At 47.8% G+C, this 24346-nt stretch overlaps 1 protein-coding gene across 2 annotated transcripts; it reads left to right on the top strand.

The window, feature by feature from the left end:
* Positions 1–56: 56 nt before the first annotated feature.
* Positions 57–24049, top strand: DISP3 (dispatched RND transporter family member 3). Of its 2 annotated transcripts, XM_005427474.2 has the most exons (20): positions 57–984; positions 2837–3056; positions 5440–5576; positions 5995–6129; positions 6969–7129; positions 8322–8461; positions 9151–9296; positions 11434–11595; positions 11977–12138; positions 12600–12722; positions 13310–13446; positions 13943–14124; positions 14578–14708; positions 15623–15795; positions 16941–17067; positions 18092–18237; positions 18577–18736; positions 19720–19833; positions 22057–22223; positions 22457–24049. In XM_005427474.2, the coding sequence occupies exons 1-20, from the start codon at positions 57–59 to the stop codon at positions 22817–22819; spliced, it is 4014 nt and encodes a 1337-aa protein (XP_005427531.1). In that variant the 3' UTR covers positions 22820–24049. The 2 variants fall into 2 exon arrangements, with proteins under 2 accessions (XP_005427531.1, XP_030918206.1); XM_031062346.1 differs by lacking the exons at positions 16941–17067; positions 19720–19833; positions 22057–22223; positions 22457–24049 and having other exon boundaries at positions 18118–18237; positions 18577–18786.
* Positions 24050–24346: the final 297 nt, after the last annotated feature.

The raw sequence follows: 24346 nt of genomic DNA, 5'->3' as shown, positions 1-24346 counted from the left end.
ATTCACAGCTGTGCCTGGGTCTTGCTGACTCCTCTATCTGTGTGCAGGTGCTGGACATGGACACAGAGGATGACCCATTGTTACAGGATGCCTGGCTAGAGGAGGAAGATGAAGAGGTGGCCTTCAGCTCCCGGAAGAGGCGCGAGGGTGCTCTGTTGTGTGGGAGAAGCCCATGCAGAGTCAGGCCCCTGTGTGTCACACTGCCTATGTCTGGCTTCTGGAATATTGTTGGCTGGGTGTTTACCAACCCATACTGTGCTGGCTTCATCCTTTTCCTGGGCTGTGCCATCCCTGCCATGCTTGCTGTCGTCATGTTCCTCCACTACCCCGCCCTGGACATTGACATCTCCTACAACGCTTTCGAGATCCGCAACCACGAGTCCTCGCAGCGCTTCGACGCCCTCGCCTTGGCCCTCAAATCCCAGTTTGGCTCCTGGGGGAGGAACCGCCGGGACCTGGCTGACTTTACCTCAGAAACCCTGCAGAGGCTCATCTTCGAGCAGCTCCAGCAGCTCCACCTCAACGCGTCCCACCTCGGGGTCAGCGCGCGGGCGAGGCGCAGCCCCGCGGAGGGCAGGGGGAGCTCCCTGCAGCCCCAGCCCCAGCCCAGCACAGCGAACCAGAGCTCCAGAGTCGGGAGGGGAGCCCCACGCTGGGACTACTCCAGCACCTACATCAGTGCTAACACACAGACACATGCTCACTGGCGCATTGAGCTCATTTTCCTGGCTCGGGGCGACTCTGAGAACAACATCTTCACCACGGAGCGCCTGGTCACCATCCATGAGGTGGAGCGCAAGATCATGGACCACCCTCGCTTCCGTGAATTCTGCTGGAAGCCCCATGAGGTCCTGAAGGACCTGCCCCTGGGTTCTTACTCCTACTGCTCTCCTCCCAGCTCCCTCATGACCTACTTCTTCCCCACAGAGAGAGGAGGGAAGATTTACTATGATGGCATGGGACAAGACCTGGCTGACATCCAAGGTGAGCTGAGGGCCGCGGGCAAGGGCTGGCATGCTCAAGGAATGCCTCTCCTCAGGTTCTGTCAGGACCCAGGACATCTCTCTGGCTGTCCTGAGCAGCCAGGACCCTGCCAGGGGGTTCAGAGACCCTGGCACAGAGCCCAAAATGCCTGTGGTTTTGATTATGACCCGTGGAGCAAATTGCCAACCTTGTATGAAGATCAGCAAGCCATGACAAATTAAGTAGAATGATAGTGAATTTATCACAGGGTGAAAAAGGAGATTTTGGGGTTTTTAGAATGGAGATCCAAGGGGGCAAGATGGAGGAATCTGGACGTGTCCAGCCTTTCTCCTTCTTCTTCTTGGCCTCCATCTTCTGCTGTGATGTTGGCACTTTTAGATTGGTTTAGAAGCTCACAGTCTAACATAGGTGATAGGTATTGGAAAGTAATTGTAAATATTGTACACGTAGTTTTTAGTATAAAGACATAATACAGCCCCAGGGGCAGGCAGAGTGCCCTGGACTGTCTTGCTGAGCAGACCTCGGCAGGGCAGGAGAAAGAATTTTATAGATAAGATACAATAAACAACCTTGAGACCAAGAAATGAAGAGCCCTGGCTCCTTCTTCAAGTGCCGGGCTGGGTTTGCAAAAGAGACTTTTGAACTTTTCTCGGGGTCACTCTGACAAGCTAAAGATCCCGACAAGGTTCAGGCAGTCAGTGGTGTGCAGCTAAGAGGAGTGACTGCCTTGTTTGGAGAGGAAGATGCTGCTGGGCTGTGCCTTGAGGAATTGTCTTTTCCTGCACCAGGGCCCCTTTTCAACCCTGCAACTCCACTCACAGGTCATACAGACCCCCACAGGCAAGTGGGAGGGACAAGTGAGGGGGTGTCCTGCGTGGTACAGATGTCTTCTGCTGACCCTTGTCCCCTGTAGATGGCTGTGGCTCACTAGAGCAATGCCAGGGGCTTGAAAAGACAAATAGGGATGAGCTTCCCTGCGCTACAGAGCAGATTAAAGAGGTCCGTGGGCTGTTCTGGCAGCTTGTGAGTCACCAGCTAGAAAGGTTCCTATAAGGAGAGGAGGAAAAAGGCCCTGCCTCCTCCTCCCAGCTCTGTACCTTGTGCTGTGCACCTCTAGTAGAACAGAGGCTGTGGGTGCTGACAAAGAGGTGACTCATGAGGAGTCTGTGGGTGTGCTGTGGCTGTGGGATGTACCCTCCATCTGTCTCCCAAGCCAGGCTGCAGAGGGTAGCTGTCCAGGAGCCATGCAGGGAACAAGCCAAGGATCAGGTCCATCTGCTCCAGTAACAGTTCTGCTACCAAAACAGGCAAGAGCACAGTTTCTGGTCTTTCTGGTACAAACTCTAGGGAACTGGATTTTGGGAATAGACAGGCAGTGTCTCTTAGTCAGAACCAGCTGAGTGCCTCCATCTCTGCATCCCTCACACCATCAGATGGCAGAGGTACCAGGTCACAGCAGAGCCAGGACTCCTCTTCCATGGGCATTGTTTAGTTCTTGTGCTTCCAGGTGTAATGGAGAAAACATTGTCCCAGTGTTAGAGAAGGAAGAGCCTACAGCAGGGCAGTATTGATCAGGATGGTGTTGGCTGGGGGTGCTGTAGTTCAGGTCGGTCAGGTGGAAGATGTGTCCCTGATGAGGCAGTGCATGGGGGCAGTAACACAAGAAGTGGGATGTGAGTCTTTGCAGTCCAGGTTTCCCTGGCCCTCCTCTCTCTCTGGAAGGCAGCAGCAGTCAGCACTGCTCTGATGAAGGACAGGATGACTCCCAGTTTCCCCGTGGCACACTAGATCCCGTGCCTTGCCAAGACAATCAAGCAGGACCTAACAAAAGTGGCACTGCTTTCTCCTGCAGGATCCCTGGAGCTGGCCATGACCCACCCTGAATTCTACTGGTATGTGGATGAGGGCCTGTCTGCTGAGAACAAGAAGAGCTCCCTGCTGAGGAGTGAGATCCTCTTCGGGGCCCCACTGCCCAACTACTACTCGGTGGAGGATCGCTGGGAGGAGCAGCGCCGCAAGTTCCAGAACTTTGTCATCACCTACGTGGCCATGCTGGCCAAGCAGTCCACGAGGTGAGGGGGTGTGGGCAGGGCAGGTGGGAGTGCACAAGAGCAGGGAAGGGCACAGGATGGAATAGACCTTTCAGGGCAAAAGCTCTGTCTTGTGTTTGCGGTGTTCCCAGATGAAGGAAGGAATGAGGAATCTGGCTCCATGTTCTTAGAAAGCTAATTTATTATTTTGTGATACTGTATTATATTAAAGGATACTATACTAAACTGTATAGTAGTTTCCTCAAGCTAGGTCTAATAAACTTTCAGATGTCTATATCACACCCAAGATAGCTCAGCTACCCTTGGAGGCATAAAATCAGCAGGATGGCTTCTGTTGCAGTGTTAGAAACAATAAGGTTTAATCAAAGGCGAAATAGCAAAGAGAGAAAAACCAAGCCAGGTGCAGAGGTTCTTTTTCCTGGTAAAACACCTTACAAAAGGGAGTAGTTTTCTTTGTTCACTTCTTTTTTTAGTAAATTGCCTAGGCAGGACTTTCTGGCTTCTGTTTAATTAGCTATCCTTAAGTTTGGAGTGAAGTCCCTTAGGCTTATGAAGTAGCTTCTTCACTTAATTTAGGAGAGAAATTTTTGGGTTTTTTTTCTTTTTGAAGAGACAAAAGATAGTTTTGTCACTCCGTCAACAAGAGACACACTCCTATACTAAACTATACTAAAGAATACAGAAAGGATACTGACAGAAGGCTAAAAAGATAATAATGAAAAGTCGTGACTCTTTCCAGAGCCTCAACACAACTTGGCACTGATTGGCCAATAAGTCAAAACAATTCACATGAAACCAGTGAAACAATCACCTGTTGGATAAACAATATCCAAACACATTCCAAAGCAGCAAAACACAGGAGAATCAAATCAGATAATTAGTGTTTTCTTTTTTCTCTGAGGCTTCTCAGCTTCCTAGGAGCAAAATCCTAGGCAAAGGGATTTTTCAGAAAATATGACAGTGACAGCTCTGCCTTAAAAGTTCACACCAGGGCAGAAGTTTTTATTCTTTTCTATTCTATTCTATTCTATTCTATTCTATTCTATTCTATTCTATTCTATTCTGTTCTGTTCTCTGATAGCCATGTTCCATTTGGCTTCACTGGGAAGACACCAGGCACAGAAGACTTGACATGCTAGTTTGGTCATACTTGAACAGTGGCCATGGCATAATGTTCCAGATGAAAAAGCATCTCCATTGAAACTGTGCTCAGCCACAGAGCTGTGAATGATGGTGGGGAGTATATGGCAGAAAACTACTCATATGCTCCCCTTTACTGCCACTTCCACATGCCAGAGACACCAGCAGAGACAATGAAAAGGAGACAAAGTTTGAATCTACTGCCTGTCTTTCCACTGAGTCCTTGTCTGGCACAGGATCTTTTTGCTTCTGTCTTACAAATCCAGTTCCAGTAGCTCAAACAAGAACTGTCTTCCTGCTCTGAATTTGGCCACTGCTGGTCTGATGCAGGGGATGAAAGTCTTTACTCAAGGCTGCTCAACCTGTGGATCCAATTCTGCTTTTCGTACAGAGAGGTGGGGAAGGGAGTTTCAAGGCAGGATAAGTTTCAGGAAGTGAAGGCTTTTTTCACTGCCAGGTCTTGGTTGAACAGAGCTTTGCTCAGTGCTTGTGAGAGAGAGAGAGATGATAAAATAGAGCTAAAAGAGCATGCCAGGACTCAGGCAGTTGACAGAAGGCTGTGTGTCCCAGTCTCTGTGCCTTCTTAGACTCCAGCTTTCTACTGCCCTGAGTCTTGGTACTTCCCAGAACGAAGGGATGCTGATCCCAGAATGAAGAGATGCTGATCTTCAAAAGCAGGTTGGAATGCAGGCAACCACAGAGCATTCTCAGCAATGGGCTGGGAAAGCAGATTGTGATTCTGACAAGCCAAAAAGGAATTGAGGCCAAGGCTCAGTTCCAAAGCTCAGATCCCTGATAGCTTCCTATGGTGCAGCATTACTGTAGTCCTGGTTAAATTATGTTGGGTTATTTTTGCTCTGAGCCTGCTTCCAGAGGCAGAACCTGGTAAATCATATAATTTCTGATTAGTCTCTCCCTCTGCCTGCATCCACAGTGCTAATATAATAAGCAGTGATTAGGATTCCAGATGGAATTGGCTTTAAAGGCTCCAGGAACTGTCTATTAGTGCCTAAGACCCACCATGCAGTGGAGGAATTTTAAAAATATTAGACCTGCTCTTTATTTTTTTCCTTCCCTGTATGAATTTCACCTCCAGCAGCAACTTTGTTCAACCTGCTCTCACTGCTCTGTTTTCTCAGAGAACTGCCAGGTTATTAGAGCAGTGGCCTCCTTTGGCTCTGGAGGAGATACTGTGCTTTAAACCACCTGGCTCTGCTCCTTTTGTGCTCAACCATTCCTCTTCTTTCATATCTCCCCACCCTAGCAAAGTCCAGGTGCTGTATGGAGGGACAGATTTGTTTGACTATGAAGTGAGGAGGACTTTCAACAATGACATGTTGCTGGCCTTCATCAGCAGTAGCTGCATAGCTGTCTTGGTCTACATCCTCACCTCCTGCTCAGGTATGCTGGGGTCACAGCTCCCCTGTTCTAACACAAATCCAAATGTGCCAAATGTCTCTCTGTGTCAAGGCTGAGGAGAGACTGATGCCCTGGCACCAGTGTGGCTGTGTGGCACAGCAGCATGCAGAAGGGCAAGTCTGATTCTCCAGAGCAGAAATTTGTGGGCAGGGTGAGGGAAAGACTCACAGGAGGTCAGGAATAAGATGCAAATGCTTGTTTTGGTAACACTGGCATGAATTTGATGTAATTTTTTGCATGAGCCTCATGGGAAGGAGTCTGCAAGCAGTACTCCCTGAACTGTTCTCTGTCACCAGCACACTGATGGGAGCCACTGTCCCAACAGGGCAGATGGGAGGTGTTTGTTTCTGCTAGGGGTGGCCAGAGATATTATTTTTCCTGTGTTTCTTTTCTGCTGCAGTGTTTCTGTCATTCTTTGGCATTGCCAGCATTGGGCTGAGCTGCCTGGTGGCTCTGTTCCTGTACCACGTCGTGTTTGGGATCCAGTATCTGGGTATACTCAATGGTGTGGCTGCCTTTGTCATCGTGGGGATTGGTAAGCTCATCTTTACCCAAAGCCTGTGCTTTACCTGCCTTGCCCTGCCTTCTGTCTGCAGGAGAGAAGAAGGTGATGGTGGCAAATCCAGATTGAATTTTCAGGCCCTTTTCTGTTACCTATAAATTTATTATCTGCAGTTCAAATATCAAGGGGTGTGAAAAACGCCAATCACTTGGGTTTAAAATTTTAAAAGTTTGATAGTAATAAAATGGGTATAAAAGTAGTAATACAATTAGAGTAATAACAATTTGGACTAATTGAATTAGGACAATATGAGACAATAAATACGAAGAGTTATGGACAGTCTGGGTACCTTTTTTTGGGCAGCATGAGCCCGAAAAAGGACTCATGTTAACAAAGGATTAACCCTTAAAAGCAACAGCCTGTTGCATATTCATACATCTCATCCATGATGCAAAAATTCTGTTCAAACACAGGATTATGTCTGGGCAATGTCAGCTTCTTCCTCCTAATCCTAACAGCCTTCGAGGTGGGAAGAAGTTCATTTCTCCTGATAATGGAGCAATAAATTCTTTTTCTCTGCAAGATTTAGGTGTCCTTTGGCTGCTCTCTCACTGTGGGTCCTTTCTTTAAAAAAAGTATCTTACATAGCATAGTTTCTATTTTAACATTTTTTATAACCTAAAACTATCTTTAACACAGTACTTAAGAGAATTAACACAGCATTACTTTCTAACACAACACATATAATATTCATTAATATCATAATAAAGCCAATCATAAAATACATGCATTTTTCACAAGGGGGAAATCAGATTTTTGGCAGGTGTCACCTCTGTGAGCAGAGTACCAATATCTCTGCTGTCTTTTTCCAGGAGTTGATGATGTCTTTGTTTTCATCAACACCTACCGCCAAGCCACCCACCTCAAGGACCTGCGACTGCGCATGATCCACACTGTCCAGACAGCAGGGAAAGCCACCTTCTTCACCTCCCTGACCACAGCTGCGGCATATGCTGCCAACATCTTCTCTCAGGTACTCCGTACCTTTGGAATTTGGGGTTTCAATGTCTGCCAAAGGGCCTAATAGCTCAGGAACCTGCCAGCACCATCTGTCCTCTCCTTCAGCGCAGTGGGCTGCCAGACCTGCTTCTCACAGTGCTGCCTCTTACATGCTGTAAGGTAGTGGATTATCCAAGGAAATGCTTCTGTGCTGTCACAGTACAGCTGGTCTGTAGCTGGACAAGGTAAATCTGGCCATAAGAGAAATCCAATTTGGTTGTCCTGGTTCATTCTAGAAAAGAATTAAAACAAGTCCCTGGGTGGGCAATCATTGGTTAGACTTGAACTCAAACAGAGATCTATCGAAACAGGTCAACCCCTGTGGCAGGGAGGAATGATGAGGAGGACTCCATCTTATCAGAAGGCTAATTAATTACTTTATTATACTATATTATTCTATACTATATTACATTACATCTAAACTGAATCTGCCAAGCACTCCACTGCACTCCACTGCTCCTAATCTCATGACTGTCAGCCCACAGTCCCCACACACACACACTTGGCCCTGATAGGCCAAGGAAACAAAACACCATCACTTTGGGTAAACAATCCCCATATTGCATTCTGCTTTGGCACAAACACAGGCACAGCAAATGATCAGAATTGTTTTTCCTTTCTCTGAGGTTCAGAGAATGTGAAACCCAGAAATATTCTTGGGAAGAATTGTGCCTTGCTTTTCTCTCTGAAGAGAAATGTGGTGACAGAGATCTCATCCAATCGTGTTCCTTCTAGAATGCAGCATACCACTGGTCAAGGAGCTGGGGTGGTGTTAAGACCCAGACCAATCAGTTGTCTAACCTTGGGGGTTTTAAACCCCCTGTACAGGGAGGCTTCCATAATAAACCATTGCTGTTGTCACATGGATCTCTGGGAGTTTGTGTTGTCTCTGCCTCCAGCCAACGACCCCACGTAACACTGGGGTCAAACAGGCTCTGTTTCGGTGGTTTACCTAGAAGGTTTGCTGATTTTCATGGCTGAAGTCAGTGTGTGTTATTCTCAGGTTCCTCCAGACATCTCTTCCTTGCCCCAGTTGATCCCTGTCAGTGTCAATTCCCTAACAAGCTAGGCTGGTCAAGTAGGTGTCATGGCCAAATTATTTGTGTAGCTCTAGACCAGCTGTAGCCTTTACAGATCCCAATTCCATGTTCTCTCTCTTCATGTAGATCCCAGCTGTGCATGACTTTGGACTCTTCATGTCCCTGATTGTGTCCTGCTGCTGGGTGGCTGTGCTCTTCACCATGCCAGCTGCTCTTGGAATATGGACCCTCTATGTGTCCCCATTAGAGAGCTCCTGCCAAGCCAGGTGAGCCCTGGAGCCTGTGGGTGGGAAGTTGTGGAATTTGCAGTCAAGGAGGTTTGCAAATTCCTTCCCTGTCATCTCAGTTTATCCTCATTCCCCTCAGGCAGTTTGGCTTTGGCTCTGACAGAAGGGAAATTTAAGTTCTGCCATTCCAGATTCGAGCAAAATGGAAGGGTCAAGTCCCAGTCTCGTTCTCTCTCAGTCAGTTCTCTTGGTTGAATGCCGTGGAGTGAGTATTGGACCATTTGTTTCCTCTGAGCACTTAATGCACAGCTAAACCTTCAAGTGGTGGAGATGCAAGCCCTGCAAGGCAGACAGGTCCCCACTGCTCCTGCCTGTGAGCAGGATGTGGAAATTTGTGTTTGAAAGTCAGCACATTTCCTTTTCCCCTGCTCTTTAGCACTGCAGGTGACCTGGAATGATTTTAGTCATTAGCAGGGAGATGAACTGCTGAAACTCCCATCTCTCAGCACCCAGTGTCCAGGCTCAGCCCTGCTCTGTGTATCCAGCCCAGCCCCTGCCCTCTCAGCACTTAGCAATGGAATTTGCTCCTGGCAGCCCCTGCTGTCTTTCCAAGCAATGGGAGCAGGTTGTTCCTGTGCTCCTTGCCACTGAAGGAGCCCACTGGTAACTCCTCACAGGGTATGTGGCTTTAAACTCTTGCCTTTGTCTCCTTTCCTGCTTCAATCCAGCTGCAGTCAGAAGTGCACCAAAAATAGTGCCTTGCACCTGGCTGAAGATCTCTTCATTGCCTCAGCAGCCCCCTCCAGAGCAGGCAGAGAGACCCTTCCCTACCTTGACGATGACATCCCGCTGCTCAGCGTGGAGGAGGAGCCTGGTAAGTGTTTGCTGTTTGTGCCTTTAGGGGGATCACACTGCCCTCTTCGTCCTGCAGTTCTCCCTACCCCTGACACTGGTCCTTGCCTCAGTTCCCTGAATTGTAAGCTGGAGAAGTGTCATCATGGGAAGTTGTAGGAGTCAGGACTCAATACTCTTTGTAAGTTTGCTTTGAGATCTTCAGTGGGTGTCAATTTTTCTTTCTTAACTAGTTTGCTAATTCTCTTGTGTCCACTGTGGTCTGATTTCTGTCTGGAATCGCTGATTGTGACATGGAAGTAGCCATGAGACATCTAATCCATAACACCAGGACAGCTCACCATGGAGTACAGTTTTCCCCTCTTCCCTGTCATTTGGAGCACTGTATTTGGGAAGCAGGAGAAAGAACACTGTTGCTCTCCAGCACCAGCCCCCTAGGGCAGCTCCTTCATCCTGGTATGAAGAGGGCAGTGACTTGAGATCACATAAGCAATCTAGAAAAAAAACCCAGAAATTCCCTATCTGTTGTTAGCAGGAGATAATCCTTCCAGCCCAAGAAAAAGGTGCTGACAGGGTCGTGCTCTCTTGTACTTGGCTTTTAAAACTCGCTGGAATCTCTTCCTTTTAAACCCCCCAACAGCAGTGGTCAGGGCAGTGAGTAACTTTCAGGCCTAGAAGCAAACTGGAGCTGGAGATAACTGAATCAATTCCATGGCATTGGAATTGTTGCAGAGTAGGCTCTGAGATGCCTTTGACAGGCAGGCAGAGAAGCTCTGGCTCTGTGTTCTAAGAGTTCTCCTTGGTATGCCAGAGCCACATGCAGTGGTGATGTATGGAAATAATCCCTCTGTTCCCTGCAAACAGCAGAATGTTTTCCTCCAGGGCCCCTGGGCATGAGGGAACTGTGAAGAAGCGAAGCAGCTTGTTCCAGTCACTGGCCAAGCGTGGTTTGTGGGCTGGCTGGACAGTGTGCCAGGCATGCTGCATCCCTCCACAGTGTAGGAGCATCGGGGGTAGGACGGTGGGGATGGATGGAGATGAGAGATGTCTGCAGCCAGATCTGGAACTTGGGGTTCATTGCAAAGGGCCTGGGTGCAGGGCCCTGCTGGGATTTGGGGTTTATTGCAAAGGGCCTGGGTGCAGGGCCCTGCTGGGAGCTGCCAGCACAGCTCAGAGCAGGCCCAAGAGAAGAGAGGGGGAGAGGGGATGAGAGGGTAAGAGTGTAAAAGAGGCAAGAGAGCAAAAGCGTAAGAGAGTAACAGGGGTAAGAGAGCAAAGTTCCTATTGCAATACCATAAATGTTCTGTGTTGAATAGTCTGATTCTCACTAACCAATCTAGTACAATATACAAATCCTATAGCATTTACATACAGCCTATAAGAATCATTACATTACCACACTGTGTTACATTTTAAACCCTAAAAACTCCTCTTTGGGCCTCTTCTGCCAAGCTGGCAGGGTCTGCTCTGACCCTTGGGCCTGTCTGCAAGCAGAGGGAATTGTTTAATCAAAAGGGGATCACCTTCAGTTGACCGCACTATTGTTGTGTTGTGGCCTACGTTGTTCAGTAACTAAGGGATCTCAAAGCTGCTTTCATTTCAATCTCACTTACAGTTTCCATATTCTCAAAATCTTTTGCCAGGCAATCTTATTAATAAGGCTTTCCTGTTTCATCTTCCCCAACACACAGCAAGTGCCCTCTTCTCACAGGTAGAGAAGGGGGCATTTCGCTTGGCATCCCTGATCTGGAGATAAGAGAATCAGGGAGGAGCCAGGCTGCAGTCAGGAAGAGGTCAGCTGTGTCTAATTAGCAGTAAGACATATTTAGTGGGACAGGGACAAATTGTGCATGGCCCAAGAAGCATGCAGTGTCCCTGTGACCTTATGGACAGTGTTTGTGGGGTTTGGTAGAGCAGGGAATAGCCTGAAGCATAGATTTGGAATGGCTGTGGATTTACATGTGTAGCTGTTGCATGGCAGTGACTTGACAAAGATGCTTCTTAAAACATCCTGGAGTCACTCTCTGCTGGGATCTTACTCCATCTCTGTAGCTTGAGTGAGCTGTACAGCACCTTGCACAAGATTTGATAAAGGAGAGCAGAGAGCTCTGAGACACACTCATGCCCCTGAGACTGCTTTTGATTTCTCTCTATTCCAGTCTCCCTGGAAATGGGGGATGTCCCCTTGGTGTCTGTGATGCCAGAAAATCTGCAGCTCTCTGCAGAGAAGAGCAGCCAGGGTCACTTGATAACTCATCTGCAAGAGCTGCTGGAACACTGGGTGCTGTGGTCTGCAGTGAAGAGCAGATGGGTGATTGTGGGTAAGCAAGGAGGCTTGTTGCATCTACATGGATTTTAGAGGGTTTGACATTTCAATCAGTCTCCAAGCCTTGATTATTAGTTACAAGAGTTGGGAAAAGGGACATGGTAAATGTCTTCTAACACAGTGGGAGAGTGCTCCCCGAACAGTCAGTCCCTAAGGGACTTTTCCATCCCTTTCTTCTCCCTCAGACCTAAAGTGGCAATTCCTGATGGAGGTTTTCCCAGGCATGGGGCTTATTACAAGAAAGCGCAGCTGCCAGTGTGCTTTAGTGGCTGTTCTTTTCCCAGCTGAAAATACCATCTTTCTACCACATGCCTGCTCTCTGAGCATGTCTGAAGTGCGTGTAGGGTCCCATGCTTACCCAGGTTTCTCCTTGCAGGGCTCTTTCTGCTCGTTTTGCTCCTGTCCATATTCTTTGCCAGCCGCCTCCACCCAGCCAGCCGTGCTCCAGTCCTGTTCCGGCCAGACACAAACATCCAGGTGCTGCTGGATCTGAAATACAACCTGAGTGCTGAAGGGATCTCCTGCATCACCTGCTCAGGTGAGAACACTGCTTCCCAAACCGTGGTGGGTGCAGTCCAGCCTGGGCTGGAGGAGCTGAAATGTGAGGCAGGCACCTACAATGTTCAAATATCTCATTGGACATTGGATGGACCCTGTGGAAAGGAGGCACACGTTGGGAAAGGATGGTTGAGTTGCCTGTAGGAGTGGAGTATTTAGATATATTTAGGTTAGTATTTAGATATAAATATAAAGTATTTCCTGCTTTAGCCATGAACTGCCTGACTATTTCTTCTGGAGCAATCCCTTCACAGACCATGAAAACTGACTATTTTTACTCATAAGTGCTAGTCTCACATCAGTGCCCAGCCCAGAGACTGTTGCACTGTGTTGCCTGCTCAGGGTTTGATATTCAGCAGCTGAGTCTGTGGTGTGCACAGGCCTGGTACCTCTTTTCTCATGCCATTCACTCTTTCCTCCCTGACTAACCTTGTGGGACAGGTTTGTTTCAGGAAAAGCCCCACAGTTTGCAGAACAACATCCGAACTTCCTTGGAGAAAAAGAAGAGGGGCTCAGGTTCACCTTGGGGAAGCAAAGGCAGCATGAGTGATGCAGGGCAGCAAGGTGAGTGGAGCATGATGACTCTGGCCACAGTTGTGGCCAGGGCCCAGGGATCCACTGGGGTACAAACTAAACCACATGCTCTCTGAACAGCTGATGGGGAGTAATTTTCTTCAGAGGCTGCCCCACTGAGCCCTAGGTTGGTGCTGGATGTATGGGGCATCTTTAGAGTCCCCCTTTCCCTGAATACCTACTGCTCTCTAGGACATGGTCCTATAACCCAGGTGGCAGTATCATCTAGTGTCATTTCCCTCTGATCTGAGAACAGGGCTAGGAGCTCCAAGCTTTCACATCCCAGTCCTGTTCACAACCTTGTTGGCAGGTCACGAGGAGAGTAAATTCAGTTTGCAGGGGATTTTGAGGATAAAAGAGTTATTGGGCCAGGTCCCAAGATGACATGAATCAATAAGCCATCAGGAATTACTGCAGCTCAGCATGTATTTGTGATAGCCTTTGAAAGATGTACTGTGCTGTGAGAAGGCAGAGGCTGAGCAGACAGCAAACCATGAGCCCTCCTTTGCTCTGGCTGAACCTGTAGGATTTTCTGGTTGAGAAGCATCACCAAACCTCGTGCCCTCTGTTTTCCTCAGAGCTCCAGGGGACTGTGTATATCTCCAAGTCCAGGAGCAAGGGAAGACCAGCTATCTACAGATTCTCACTCAATGCCAGTGTCCCTGCGCCCTGGCAGATGGTGTCACCGGGGGACGGGGAGGTGCCTTCATTCCAGGTAAGTCACTCCAGGATGCTGGACCCCTCTAGCAAGAGGGCAGCACTCAGCAGGTGAGCACAAGAGCCTCCTCCTGTCTCTCCATGGGGTCCTTTGTAGCTTTGGGTGACATTTTCAGAGCACTGCAGTAGGGTAGTTAGCACAGAAGGCATCATGCTTGGATCATCCAGGATGATGCCTTGGAGTGCCACAAGACTTCATGTGTGGCTGTTGAGAGGTGACTGTCAGTGATGGGAGCAAAACTGTGGGCAGATGTCCCTGACCCTGGGCAGAGCAGCCACCATTCAGCCCAGGCCAATGGGAATGAGGGTATTAAGGAGCCTGTCACACACTGGCCATCACTGGGAAGGGGCAGGCTGGGGGCTGACTGTGCCTGCACTGCTCATTCTGTGTGGCTGTGCCGGTGCTCAGGGAGGAAGGGAGAGTGTGATGCTAATGTGCAAGAGGCTGCAACCCTGTGGAGTTAAGTGTCTGTTTTCATTAATCCATTGCTTAGGTGTATAGAGTGCCTTTCGGTAACTTCACCAGGAAGCTGACAGCTTGTGTGTCCACAGTAGGGCTGCTTAAGCAGATGAGCCCCAGGAAGTGGATGATGACCACCTTGTCCTGTGACACCAAGAGGGGCTGGAAGTTCGATTTCAGTTTCTACGTGGCCTCCAAGGAGCAGCAGCGAACACGGTAACCTTCCGAAAACCCCCCTCGGGACAAGGCAACAGAAACAGCACAGCTGAGAGGCTGATCTGAACTGCCTGGTGGCCAGTGCTGGTCCTGCCCTCAATCAGTGACATCCATGGCTCTAGAATTTGCTTTGCTGCATATATGCCCCATCTCTGCAGTCACTTTGCAGGCCCATATGATGCTTGAGATCATTAACAAAAGGCTTGAGAGACTGTGACTGGAGGCTTCTTTGAGTGGCAAAAAGATGTTGCTGATCTGGTTCTTGCCCTTACCCACCTGAACTCTTGGGCTGAATGGGCAGCACAGAATATACAGTGGTTAGGGATACAGGTCTGCAGATGTTCACCTTTCCCATTGCTTCTCTCCCTGAGAATGTCTGTTTCCATGTAATACTTGGGATGTTTCATCTTCTCTCCCTCTGTTCCCCCATAACAAACTTTCTTTGCTGCACAGGAAACTGTATTTTGCCCAGTCTCACAAGCCCCCTTACCATGGCCGAGTGTGTGTGGCACCTCCAGGATGTCTGCTGAGCTCTAGCCCAGATGGACCCACCAAAGGCATCCTCTATGTCCCCAGTGAAAAAGGTGAGCTGGTGAGGCCCTGCTCAAACATGCCAAGATCCAGAGAATCAGACCTTTCCTTGCCATCTAATATAACTGTCATGGTTTGATGCTGGTGCAATTTGAGTGCCCCCATGCAAATATATTCTCCCTAGTGTCTGCTCTGAGATGTGACCAGAAATAAGGCAAAGCAGACTCTAGCTTAGGAATAAAGGAAAAAACTTTATTAATTTATAATATGAAAAAAAAGAGGAACACACAGAACTCAGAATGAAAACCTTCCAAAAACATTCCTTCTCCTCCCCCCAATTTCCAACACAACACAGTGAGACAAAACCTTGGATTCTCAAGTTACCACCCCTCAGATAATCGACTCTCAGTTCATCACCACCCTTCAGATAATCAACCCTTCCTTATCAAACCAGGACACTAACTGTAGTTAGTGCTCTTTGTTGATAGAGTGACAAACCTATCTTTTTTCTCCTTAAAGGAAAGAAGTCTAAAAGTTTCTCTCTTTGATTTAGTAAAAAGACACCTCATAGGACTCAGGAGACTTCACCTCAAACTTAAGGATAGCTAATTAGACAGAAGCTAAAAAGTCTGGCTTGGGCAATTAACTAGAAAAAGGAGTAAACAAAGAAACTATTGGCTTTTGTAAAGTGTTTTACCAGGAGCAAGAATGTCTGGCACCTGGCTGTTGCAGTATGATGTCGGTATTTGATTCCAATACCTGGCTCAATTTTTCTGTTTGTTATTTTGCCTTTTATTAAACCTTTTTGTTTCCAACACTGCAACAGAAGCCATCCTGCTGATTATCGTGCCTCCAAAGGTAGCTGAGCTATCTTAGGTGTGTTATAGACCTCCTGGAGCTCATTAGACCTAGCTCTGCAGAAGTTACTATAACAACTAACCGACCTTTACTCTCTGTTTGACAACAGCACCCAAAGCAAAGCTGTCAGCCACATCTGGATTTAACCCATGCATGAACACAGGCTGTGGGAAGCCAGCTGTGCGGCCACTGGTGGACACTGGAGCCATGGTGTTTGTGGTGTTTGGGATCAGAGGCGTGAACCGCACCAGGCGCCAGGACAACCACGTCCTCGGAGACATGGTACTCGTGGTGGTGTGTTTGTGTGGTGCCCCAAAATACACCCAAAATACATGAAGGAAGGAATGATGAGTCTGACTCCATGTTTTCAGAAGGCTAATTTATTATTTTATGGTACTATATTATATTAAAGAATACTATACTATACTAAAGAATACAGAAAGGAAACTTACACAATGCTAGAAAGATAATAATGAAAATTCGTGACTCTTTCCAGAGTCCCAACACAGCTTGGCCCTGATTGGCCGTTGAGTGAAAACAACTCACAGCAGAATCCAATGAAACAATCACCTGTGGGTGAACAATGTCCAAACACATTCGACGTGTGAGCACAACACAGGAGAAGCAAATGAGATAAGAATTGTTTCCCTTTTCTCTGAGGCTTCCCTTCGCCCAGGATTTTTCTCCTGGGAAGCTGAGATTTTTCCAAAGAATGTGAATGCCACACTGGCATGCTGGGGGCTGGCAAGCAAGGGGGCAGGCTCTCTCTGGATGGTGTTTAGTTAATACCCACAGCCCAGGGTGGTCCAGCAGTCTGGACAGATGGAAGGGCAGGGGTTGTAGCATTGTGATGAGCCAGTACAGTTCTGTTTTAGCAAACTGACAAAATAATGGACATCAGGGAGTCCTTATTGAAAAAACACTTCAGACTTTTCAGAAAATCCCTCTGAGTGCAATATATAGCCTTCTAATTTTGAGTCTAAACCTGGCTTTCTTGAGGATTTTTGAAACAAACGCATCTTGAGTGCGATATAAAATCTCAGTACACATTCAAGACTGTGGGAAGTGGTATTTTTCTATAATATATATCTTGTTATGAAGTATTAACAAAAAATAAAAATCAGTTACTCTAGGGAAAGTCACTAAATGTGACTTTTCTAGAAACAACTTATCTGTGAGATCTCATACCTTGACACATGACAGTCATTCCCTGGAAAAATTATGCTTAGCTTGGCTGCTGCACTTCAGCTTTCTGCTGTTCTTCCTGCTCTGTGGTTTGGGGGTACTGTGCACAATCAGCCTTTTCCTGTTTCCTCTGCAGGGGCAGTGAGAAATGCAGGCAGAGGAGCAGGCAGGAAGCTGCAGTGCCAGTTGCTGTGTGTATGTCTCACGTGTGGTGCTCTTGTCATTGTGTCTCCTTGTGAAAGGGCAGTGTTATCTACGATGACAGCTTTGACCTCTTCAAAGAGATTGGCAACCTGTGCCGCCTCTGCAAAGCCATTGCCAGCAACTCTGAGCTGGTGAAGCCCGGAGGGGCTCAGTGCCTGCCCTCGGGTAGGTTAGACAACTCCTCTGCAGCCCTACCTGTGCTTGCTTGGGGTCCTCAACAGCAAACAGAAAGGGTGACTGCTTCCTGCTGTCTCCTTTTCTTCCCAAGGCAGCTTGACCCTTCTAGAACGTGTCATTGGTTGTGCTTTTTGGGACAGAAAGAAAGAAGGATGGTCTCTTTAATGCCAGAGACACTGGGTTTATTCTTTGGGAGTTAATCCAGAAAGATAAGAATTGCATTTGTTCTTTCTAGTCATGTTCTTTCTAGTTCTTCCTAGTCATAGTCTCCTTTTCTTCCCAAGGCAGCTTGACCCTTCTAGAATGTGTCATTGGTTGTGCTTTTTGGGATAGAAAGAAAGAAAGGAAGATGGTCTATTTAATGCCAGAGACACTGGGTATATTCTTTGGGAGTTAATCCAGAAAGATAAGAACAGGATTGTATTTGTTCTTTCTAGTCATGGGTATTGCTTGAGATACAATCTTTTGATTCAGTAAATATCCTCTTAGTAGCTCCTGAATAACAATGATCTCACACCTGATCTCATTGCAGTGAGGCTACTCACTGTCTCTGTGGCTTTGCACACCTGACCAGTGACCTGTGACCATCTCTCCCAGCTTCAGAGGTCACAAGCTTGTGGAGCTGAGCCTGGGAAGTCTATATTGGCTCCAGGCTAAAAGCCATTTTCATGCCTGGAGCAAATCCCTGCCAGGCCAGGCAGACAGCCCCTCAGCACTTGCTCTTTGTGCTGCTTCCTGACAGCTGGGGACAAACAGCAGTGGCACTGTCCTGTCCCATGCTGATGACAGAGTGTCCTTTCAAGCTACAACAGCTGAGAGCTGTGATGCTGAGACCTCAAGGGTTTTGGCAAACCAGAGTGGCAAGGGGAAACAGCTGTGGACAAATGGGTCCTGTGATTCTCTTGGGGCTCTCATTTGGGGTTGTTGGTTGGGGTTTTTTTTCATCTCTTTGCTCCAATGTGCTTCCTTTCCCTGTTCTGCCCTCCATCTCTTGCTCTTTCTTTCTCTCCAGGTTACAGCATCTCCTCCTTTCTGCAGATGTTGCACCCGGAGTGCAAGAATATCCCTGAGCCCAACCTGCTGCCAGGACAGCTCTCTCATGGGGCAGTGGGGGTGAAGGATGGCAAGGTGCAGTGGATCTCCATGGCCTTTGAGTCGGTGAGCACATGGGAACATTGTCATTCTGCTGACAGTTTCATCCTGTGACTTCTCGGGGTCTAGCTCTGCTCTTTCTGCACTGGCCACTTCCATGTGCAGACATCATTTAGTGTTTATTAGCATTTGTTGCAGACAGATGCCTGCACTCACTCACAAGTTGGTAGAAGTGGCTGCTCACACCACAATTAGCTGAGGCAAAAAGCTGGTGGCAGATTTGCCCAAATGCCACTGCCAGTCCTGCCTGGTGCTGCCACTTGAGCTGGTTGTTCTGCCCTTCCCCTTGCCATGCATAGCCTGCCCAAAGAGCAGGACATGAGGGATGTGTTTATCTTGTTACAGACAACCTACAAGGGGAAGTCATCCTTCCAGACATATGCTGACTATCTGAAATGGGAGACATTCCTGCAGCAGCAGCTCCAGCTCTTCCCAGAGGGCTCTGCTCTCCGGCATGGCTTCCAGACCTGTGAGCACTGGAAGCAGATTTTCATGGAGATTATAGGCAAGTGACTGCCACGTTTCTCTCCCTGGGGAACCCATGCTCTCTGACACATCTTCACAGCACACTCCATCCCATATGGTGGGCATGGGTTATATCTGCAGTCCTTTGCCATTGCTGTGCAAACTCCTAAAGCCTCAATGTGTATTGTCAAAATTAGGCAAAGCCCAAGGAAGTAGGTGAGGGAAGGGACTCAGGCCTGCTGATTCAAGAAACCAATCACTCTTGGAGTCTCTGTGGTCAGGATGACCCCAAGATGTGTTAGAGAGTCTCTTTTCCAAACCCAGCAGCCAAAGAAAGAGTCAGGATTCTTCTGTTCTGGTTTTCAAGGTTGTTTATTTTTTGCTTATCTATTCCATTCTTTCTCTGACCTGCTGAGATCTGTCTGGCAGGTCAGGTTGTGGCACACTGACCACCTTGGGCTGGTGTTAGCTTTTTATACTAAGAACTACATGTACTTTATTTACAATAACCATCCAATACCTATCACCTATGCTAGACAGTCTGTCTCTACTCTAAACCAATCCAAGAGTGCCACCATCACAGCAGAGGATGGAGGCTAAGAAGTAGAAGGAGAAAGACTGGACAGATTGCTCCATCTTGCCTCCTGAACCCTGGTTCTAAAAACCCCAAAATTCTACATTTTCACCTGATGATAAGTTCACTGTCATTCTACTCCAAACTCTTGTGGCTTGTAACTCCTCACACAAAGTTGCTAGTTTTTTCCAAGGGCTAAAATGGAAGGCACAGGTGTCTTGGGCTCTGTGCCAAGGTCTCTGAGCCCCCTGCCAGGGGCTCGAGCCATCCAGGGCAGCCAGAGGGATGTCCTGGGTTCTGACAAATCACCTTCTTTCCACTTTCATTCTCCCCCTCCTGTCTTCCCCAGTGTGAGTCCCTGCCTGCCTTGTTGCCAGCAGGAACATGGTGCCTTTCCCATGGCAGCTGTCACCTTCCAGGATTCATATCAGCTGGCTGTTTCCTTCCAGGAGTGCAGAGTGCCCTGTATGGCCTTGTCCTCTCGCTGGTCATCTGTGTGGCTGCTGTGGCAGTGTTCACCACACACATCCTCCTCCTGCTGCCAGTGCTGCTCAGCATCTTAGGTAAAAACACCAATTCCAATGCGTCAGGCTTTGATGGGAAGGATGAAAGTTTGACAAGAAAGTCTCACAGATATGTGTGCTTGGCAGAAAGATTTTTGAATGTAGAGTCTGGAAAAGAAATAGAAATGGAAGCAAATTTTAATATAGAAGAAAAGAATTGCTGAGCCAGTCTTACTGGCTAACCAAGGAGGCAAAGGGTGTGTTAGTTAGAAGGGGTCTATGGCTTAGAGCAAAGGATAAACCCACCCCAAACAAGATGTTTTTACCAAGCAGGAAGATAGCACAGGCAAACAAGGCAGCAAATGCTGCAAGTAGGAAAAAGTTCTCAGAATTTTCCACTGCAAGAAAACTGGAGAACAACTTCTAGCTTAAACTGTAATGCACTGACTTGTAGTGATTGGAGAATAGCAACATGAATATGGTAATTATAGCAGCTATGATAGGCTACAGATAAAAGTTAAGGTATAGATTGGTTCTTATTGCATTAAGATGCTCAGCAAAGAGAAGTATATAACGCACTGTAACCAAAAGAAAAGTATCTAATGCACTGTAACCAAAACCAAAGGGTGTCCAGGCCTGCCTGCAGCTGGAGCTGAGAGCTGTAGGCACAGGCTCTGTCACCCACGACCCTGGGCTGCTGTAACAACTTGGATACAATAAACTGCATTTTGGAGAGCTGCCTGGAGTCCCACATCCCTCATTTCAGCTCTTACAAGGTTTTCACTTTTCCTGAAATGGATGGATTGTGGCGCTGCTGATTCTCTGGTGATTTGAAGTGAATTGCTCATATTCTGTGTAAACACTTTTGGCTTTCCAGGGGCCAGTCCTAGAGAACAGACTGGCTCAGTGAACAGAAGAAACTCTCAACAAATGCACAGGAACCTCATTGGGAAAGTAGATTTGTGTGTCTGATTCCCAGTGTGTTTTATCTACACAATCCCTTCTATTTGTTTAAATAAGGGTTTTAGCTACACAAATGCCATGCCTACCTGTTATGTATAATAATGTGATTAAGTCCCACAAGCTCTGAATAACAACTGCACTACTTTCCAAGGACTTGCACCATGGCTGCTGTTTCCAAGCAGTGGAAGATGTTAAAACCTAAGTATTTTAGCAATGTTTTAGTATTTGAAGCAAAATTGTAAATAGTTTCCTCTCCCAGGCTGGTGATTTGATAATATTGTGGTCTAAATGTGTTGCTAAACCTCTTAGTTTAAAAATCAAATCTAACATGTTGAAACCACTTAGTCTCCCACATGTCACTCACAAACTAACAGTACTCTTTGCCTTCAAAAAAGTGTGCTTAGCCTCTGTGTAGCTGTAGCAAGCAAAACAACATAGGCTCACTTATGTGGCACCTTTTGGTGTCCCTTAATATAAAGTTCCTCATGTACTAATCCTTCTCCTCTTGAATTAAGTAATCTTTTTCCTTTCCAAATTTTTTAAAGGTATGTACTACTCTAAAGGCATACCTTGAATCAGTATATATAATTCCTTTATTTTGTGTTAAATATTCTAATGCTCTTTTTGAAGTATTCACAAGTTTGAGCTTACTAGTTTAAGGTTAATTTCCCTTTTTCCATAGTTTGCATGTTTTTCCCATCAACTACTGCATACCCTGTATTTTCTCCTTTTGCAAGGAGTTTTATCTCTGTTAGCTAAGGACCTTGAGGTCCCTGTGTGCACACATGGACGCTTGTCTGGGCTTGGATTCATTTAGCAAGAGTTAGTCTAGATTGGCATCAGTTTGCCTGATATTTAACTGGGTGTTTCACTAGGCCCAGCAGGTCTGGGCACCTTAGGAAATGCTCCCTGTGCTAAGGGAAGGTGAGGGAAGTGTTTGTGGCAGGGGGAATGTGTACCAGAGTCAGACTGGTGGGGTATGATCCCAAACTCCCTCAGGGATTGGATTGTATCAGTGGGCTTGTGCAGCAGCCCCAGAGTCCTTTATGTGACCCTGTTCACAGGGGTCTGAGGATGAGGGAAGAGACGAGGATCTGACTCCATGTTCTCAGAAGGCTAATTTGGCCATTAATTACAAACATCCAAGATGGGCCAATCACAGATGCACCTGTTGCATTCCACAGCAGCAGATAATCAATGTTTACATTTTGTTCCTGAGGCCTCTCAGCTTCTCAGGAGGAAAAATCCTAAGGAAAGGATTTTTCATAAAAGATGTCTGTGACACCTTTACATTTGCCTAACAGCACCTTTCTCCCGTAGGGGTTGTGTGCCTGGTGGTGACCATCATGTACTGGTGTGGCTGGGAGATGGGAGCTGTGGAAGCCATTTCCCTCTCCATCCTCGTGGGCTCCTCTGTTGATTACTGCGTGCACCTGGTGGAGGGATACCTGCTGGCAGGGGAGAACCTGCCACTCCAGCAGGCAGAGGTGAGCTCTGTTCCTCCTACAGCCTGGCATTCCTCCCTCCTGTGCCTCCATGGCACTCAGCTGTGATGCAGGACACATGATAGGAATAGCACTGCACTAAATGTCTGAGCTGCACTCGAGCAGCCTCTTTGTCCCGCACTGGGATTCTATCAGCTAGCCACCCTCTCAAACCCTAAAATACCAATGAACCAACCCCCTGTGCCTGTCACACTAACCCTGCTGTCCCTCCCCAGGACCCCACGGCGTGCCGGCAGTGGAGGACGATGGAAGCCGTGCGCCACGTGGGGGTGGCCATTGTCTCCAGTGCCACCACCACCCTGATTGCCACCGTCCCGCTCTTCTTCTGCATCATTGCCCCCTTTGCCAAGTTTGGGAAGATCGTGGCCCTCAACACGGGGGTGTCCATCCTGTACACACTGACTGTGAGCACAGCCCTGCTGAGCACCATGGCGCCCGGCACCTTCACCCGCAGCAGCACCTCCTGCCTCAAGGCTCTGCTGGCCGTGCTCCTGGCTGGCCTGCTGGCTCTCTGCATCTGCCTTGCCCTGCTCAAGAGTGGATTTAAGATCCCCCTCCCCAATGGGACAGCCCTGTAGACCCAATGGGACAGCCCTGTAGACCCAATGGGACAGCCCTCTAGACGCCAGGCCGAGAGAGCCGCGTTGCTCCTTTCGTTTTTTCTTTTCTTTTGAAAGAGTATTTTTTGTAAGGAAAAAAAAGAGGAAAAAAAAAAAAGTCCCTTTTTTCATGAAGTTTTTCAATTGCAGATGCACTTTATTTTCTAATGAGTTTTGCTCAAAACTTGTATTTATTTTAGATAGTGATGGATGGGTGATGGAAAGTGAGGGCTGCCCAGGGAATACCTCAGCCCGTGAATAGGAGAGGAGGAGGTTTCCTTCTCTCAGTTTTCTTTCTGATTTCTTTTTTTCTTTTCTTTTAATTTATTTTTATCAAACAGGGCTTTCTGGACCCACAAGGCTAAAACGGGAGAATTTGGGAAGGTCATCTGATCCTTTCAAAAACCCTTCCCTCTGTCCTTCCCCTCCCTTGTCCAGGGTCAGAATTGCAAGGATGACTCTTGGGTGATGTCCTGCTCCCACACCAAGCCTGTTCCTCCTTACTCGAGCCTTCAAGAACAGCAGTGAGCTGTTGGACAGGCCAGGGGAACAGCATTATCTGGATCCCTTTGCCAGGCCCTGTACCCAAGCCAGACCAGCAGTGAACTTGCTGCACAGGAGCTCTTTGGGATCCAAACCAGAGCTATTGGGTGGCACCGCCTGCAGTGGCCCTGCTTTCATGGTTCAGAGAGGGTGCTGGCACACAAAGCATTCCCCTTCCTGCTGGGGGAACTTTGTTCTGGGGCTCATGTGTCTGCCAGCAGCCATCAGGAAGCAGATGGTGCCCTCAGCAGCCTGCCCTCCTCTCCCTCAGCCCAGTAGTGAGGTCAAGGCACTTTCAGTGCCCAGTCCCCCCATGTCACCTCACCAGTCACTGCCTCTGCTGTTCCTGGTGGAGAGAAAAGAGAGCCCTGGGGTCCCTGCAGAGCTCTTTGGTCACAGCAGTCAGCTCTGGCCTGAGGACAAGGTAGAGCCCATTCCTGGTGGTGTGCACAGCATCCTCTGTGGCAGCTCACAGACACCCTCCTCAGTGGAGACCCACGGGCGCCAGAGCTGCAGCTGCTGTCTGCTCTGAGCAGATGGTTGATATTAAACTAAAATGAAATCACGAACTGGTGCCATTAACAAGTACATTTTAAGCATCACTGGTTCTCTCGTGCTTTTAAAATTGAAATAGCTAAGTGTGCATTAATGCACAGCACATCTGATCCTTGGCAGAAGGGGAGGGTCAGGCCCACTGGGAGATGCCTTAGCCATTATTTCCAAGGGTGCCAACAGAATAATGTGGCCAGGAAGCAGCCTGACTCAATTTCTTTGCAGATTTCATGTCCTGGTGGCTTTGTGTTCTCTTTTTAAGATGAAACTTCCAGGAAGTCCAACCCCATTGCAGCCAATTTATGGGGCCTGCACTGCTGAGAGACTGAGCTGCTTCTCCTTGGCTCAGTGCATCCCTGCTTTGATCCCTGACAGTCTTACACCTTCACATTGTCATCCCTGTGAAACTGG

This window comes from Geospiza fortis, unplaced genomic scaffold (assembly GCF_000277835.1).
Source record: "Geospiza fortis unplaced genomic scaffold, GeoFor_1.0 scaffold132, whole genome shotgun sequence".
Taxonomy (NCBI): Eukaryota; Metazoa; Chordata; class Aves; order Passeriformes; family Thraupidae; genus Geospiza; species Geospiza fortis.
The sequence above is the reverse complement of the archived record's forward strand: the minus strand, read 5'-3'. Positions and strand labels throughout refer to the sequence as shown.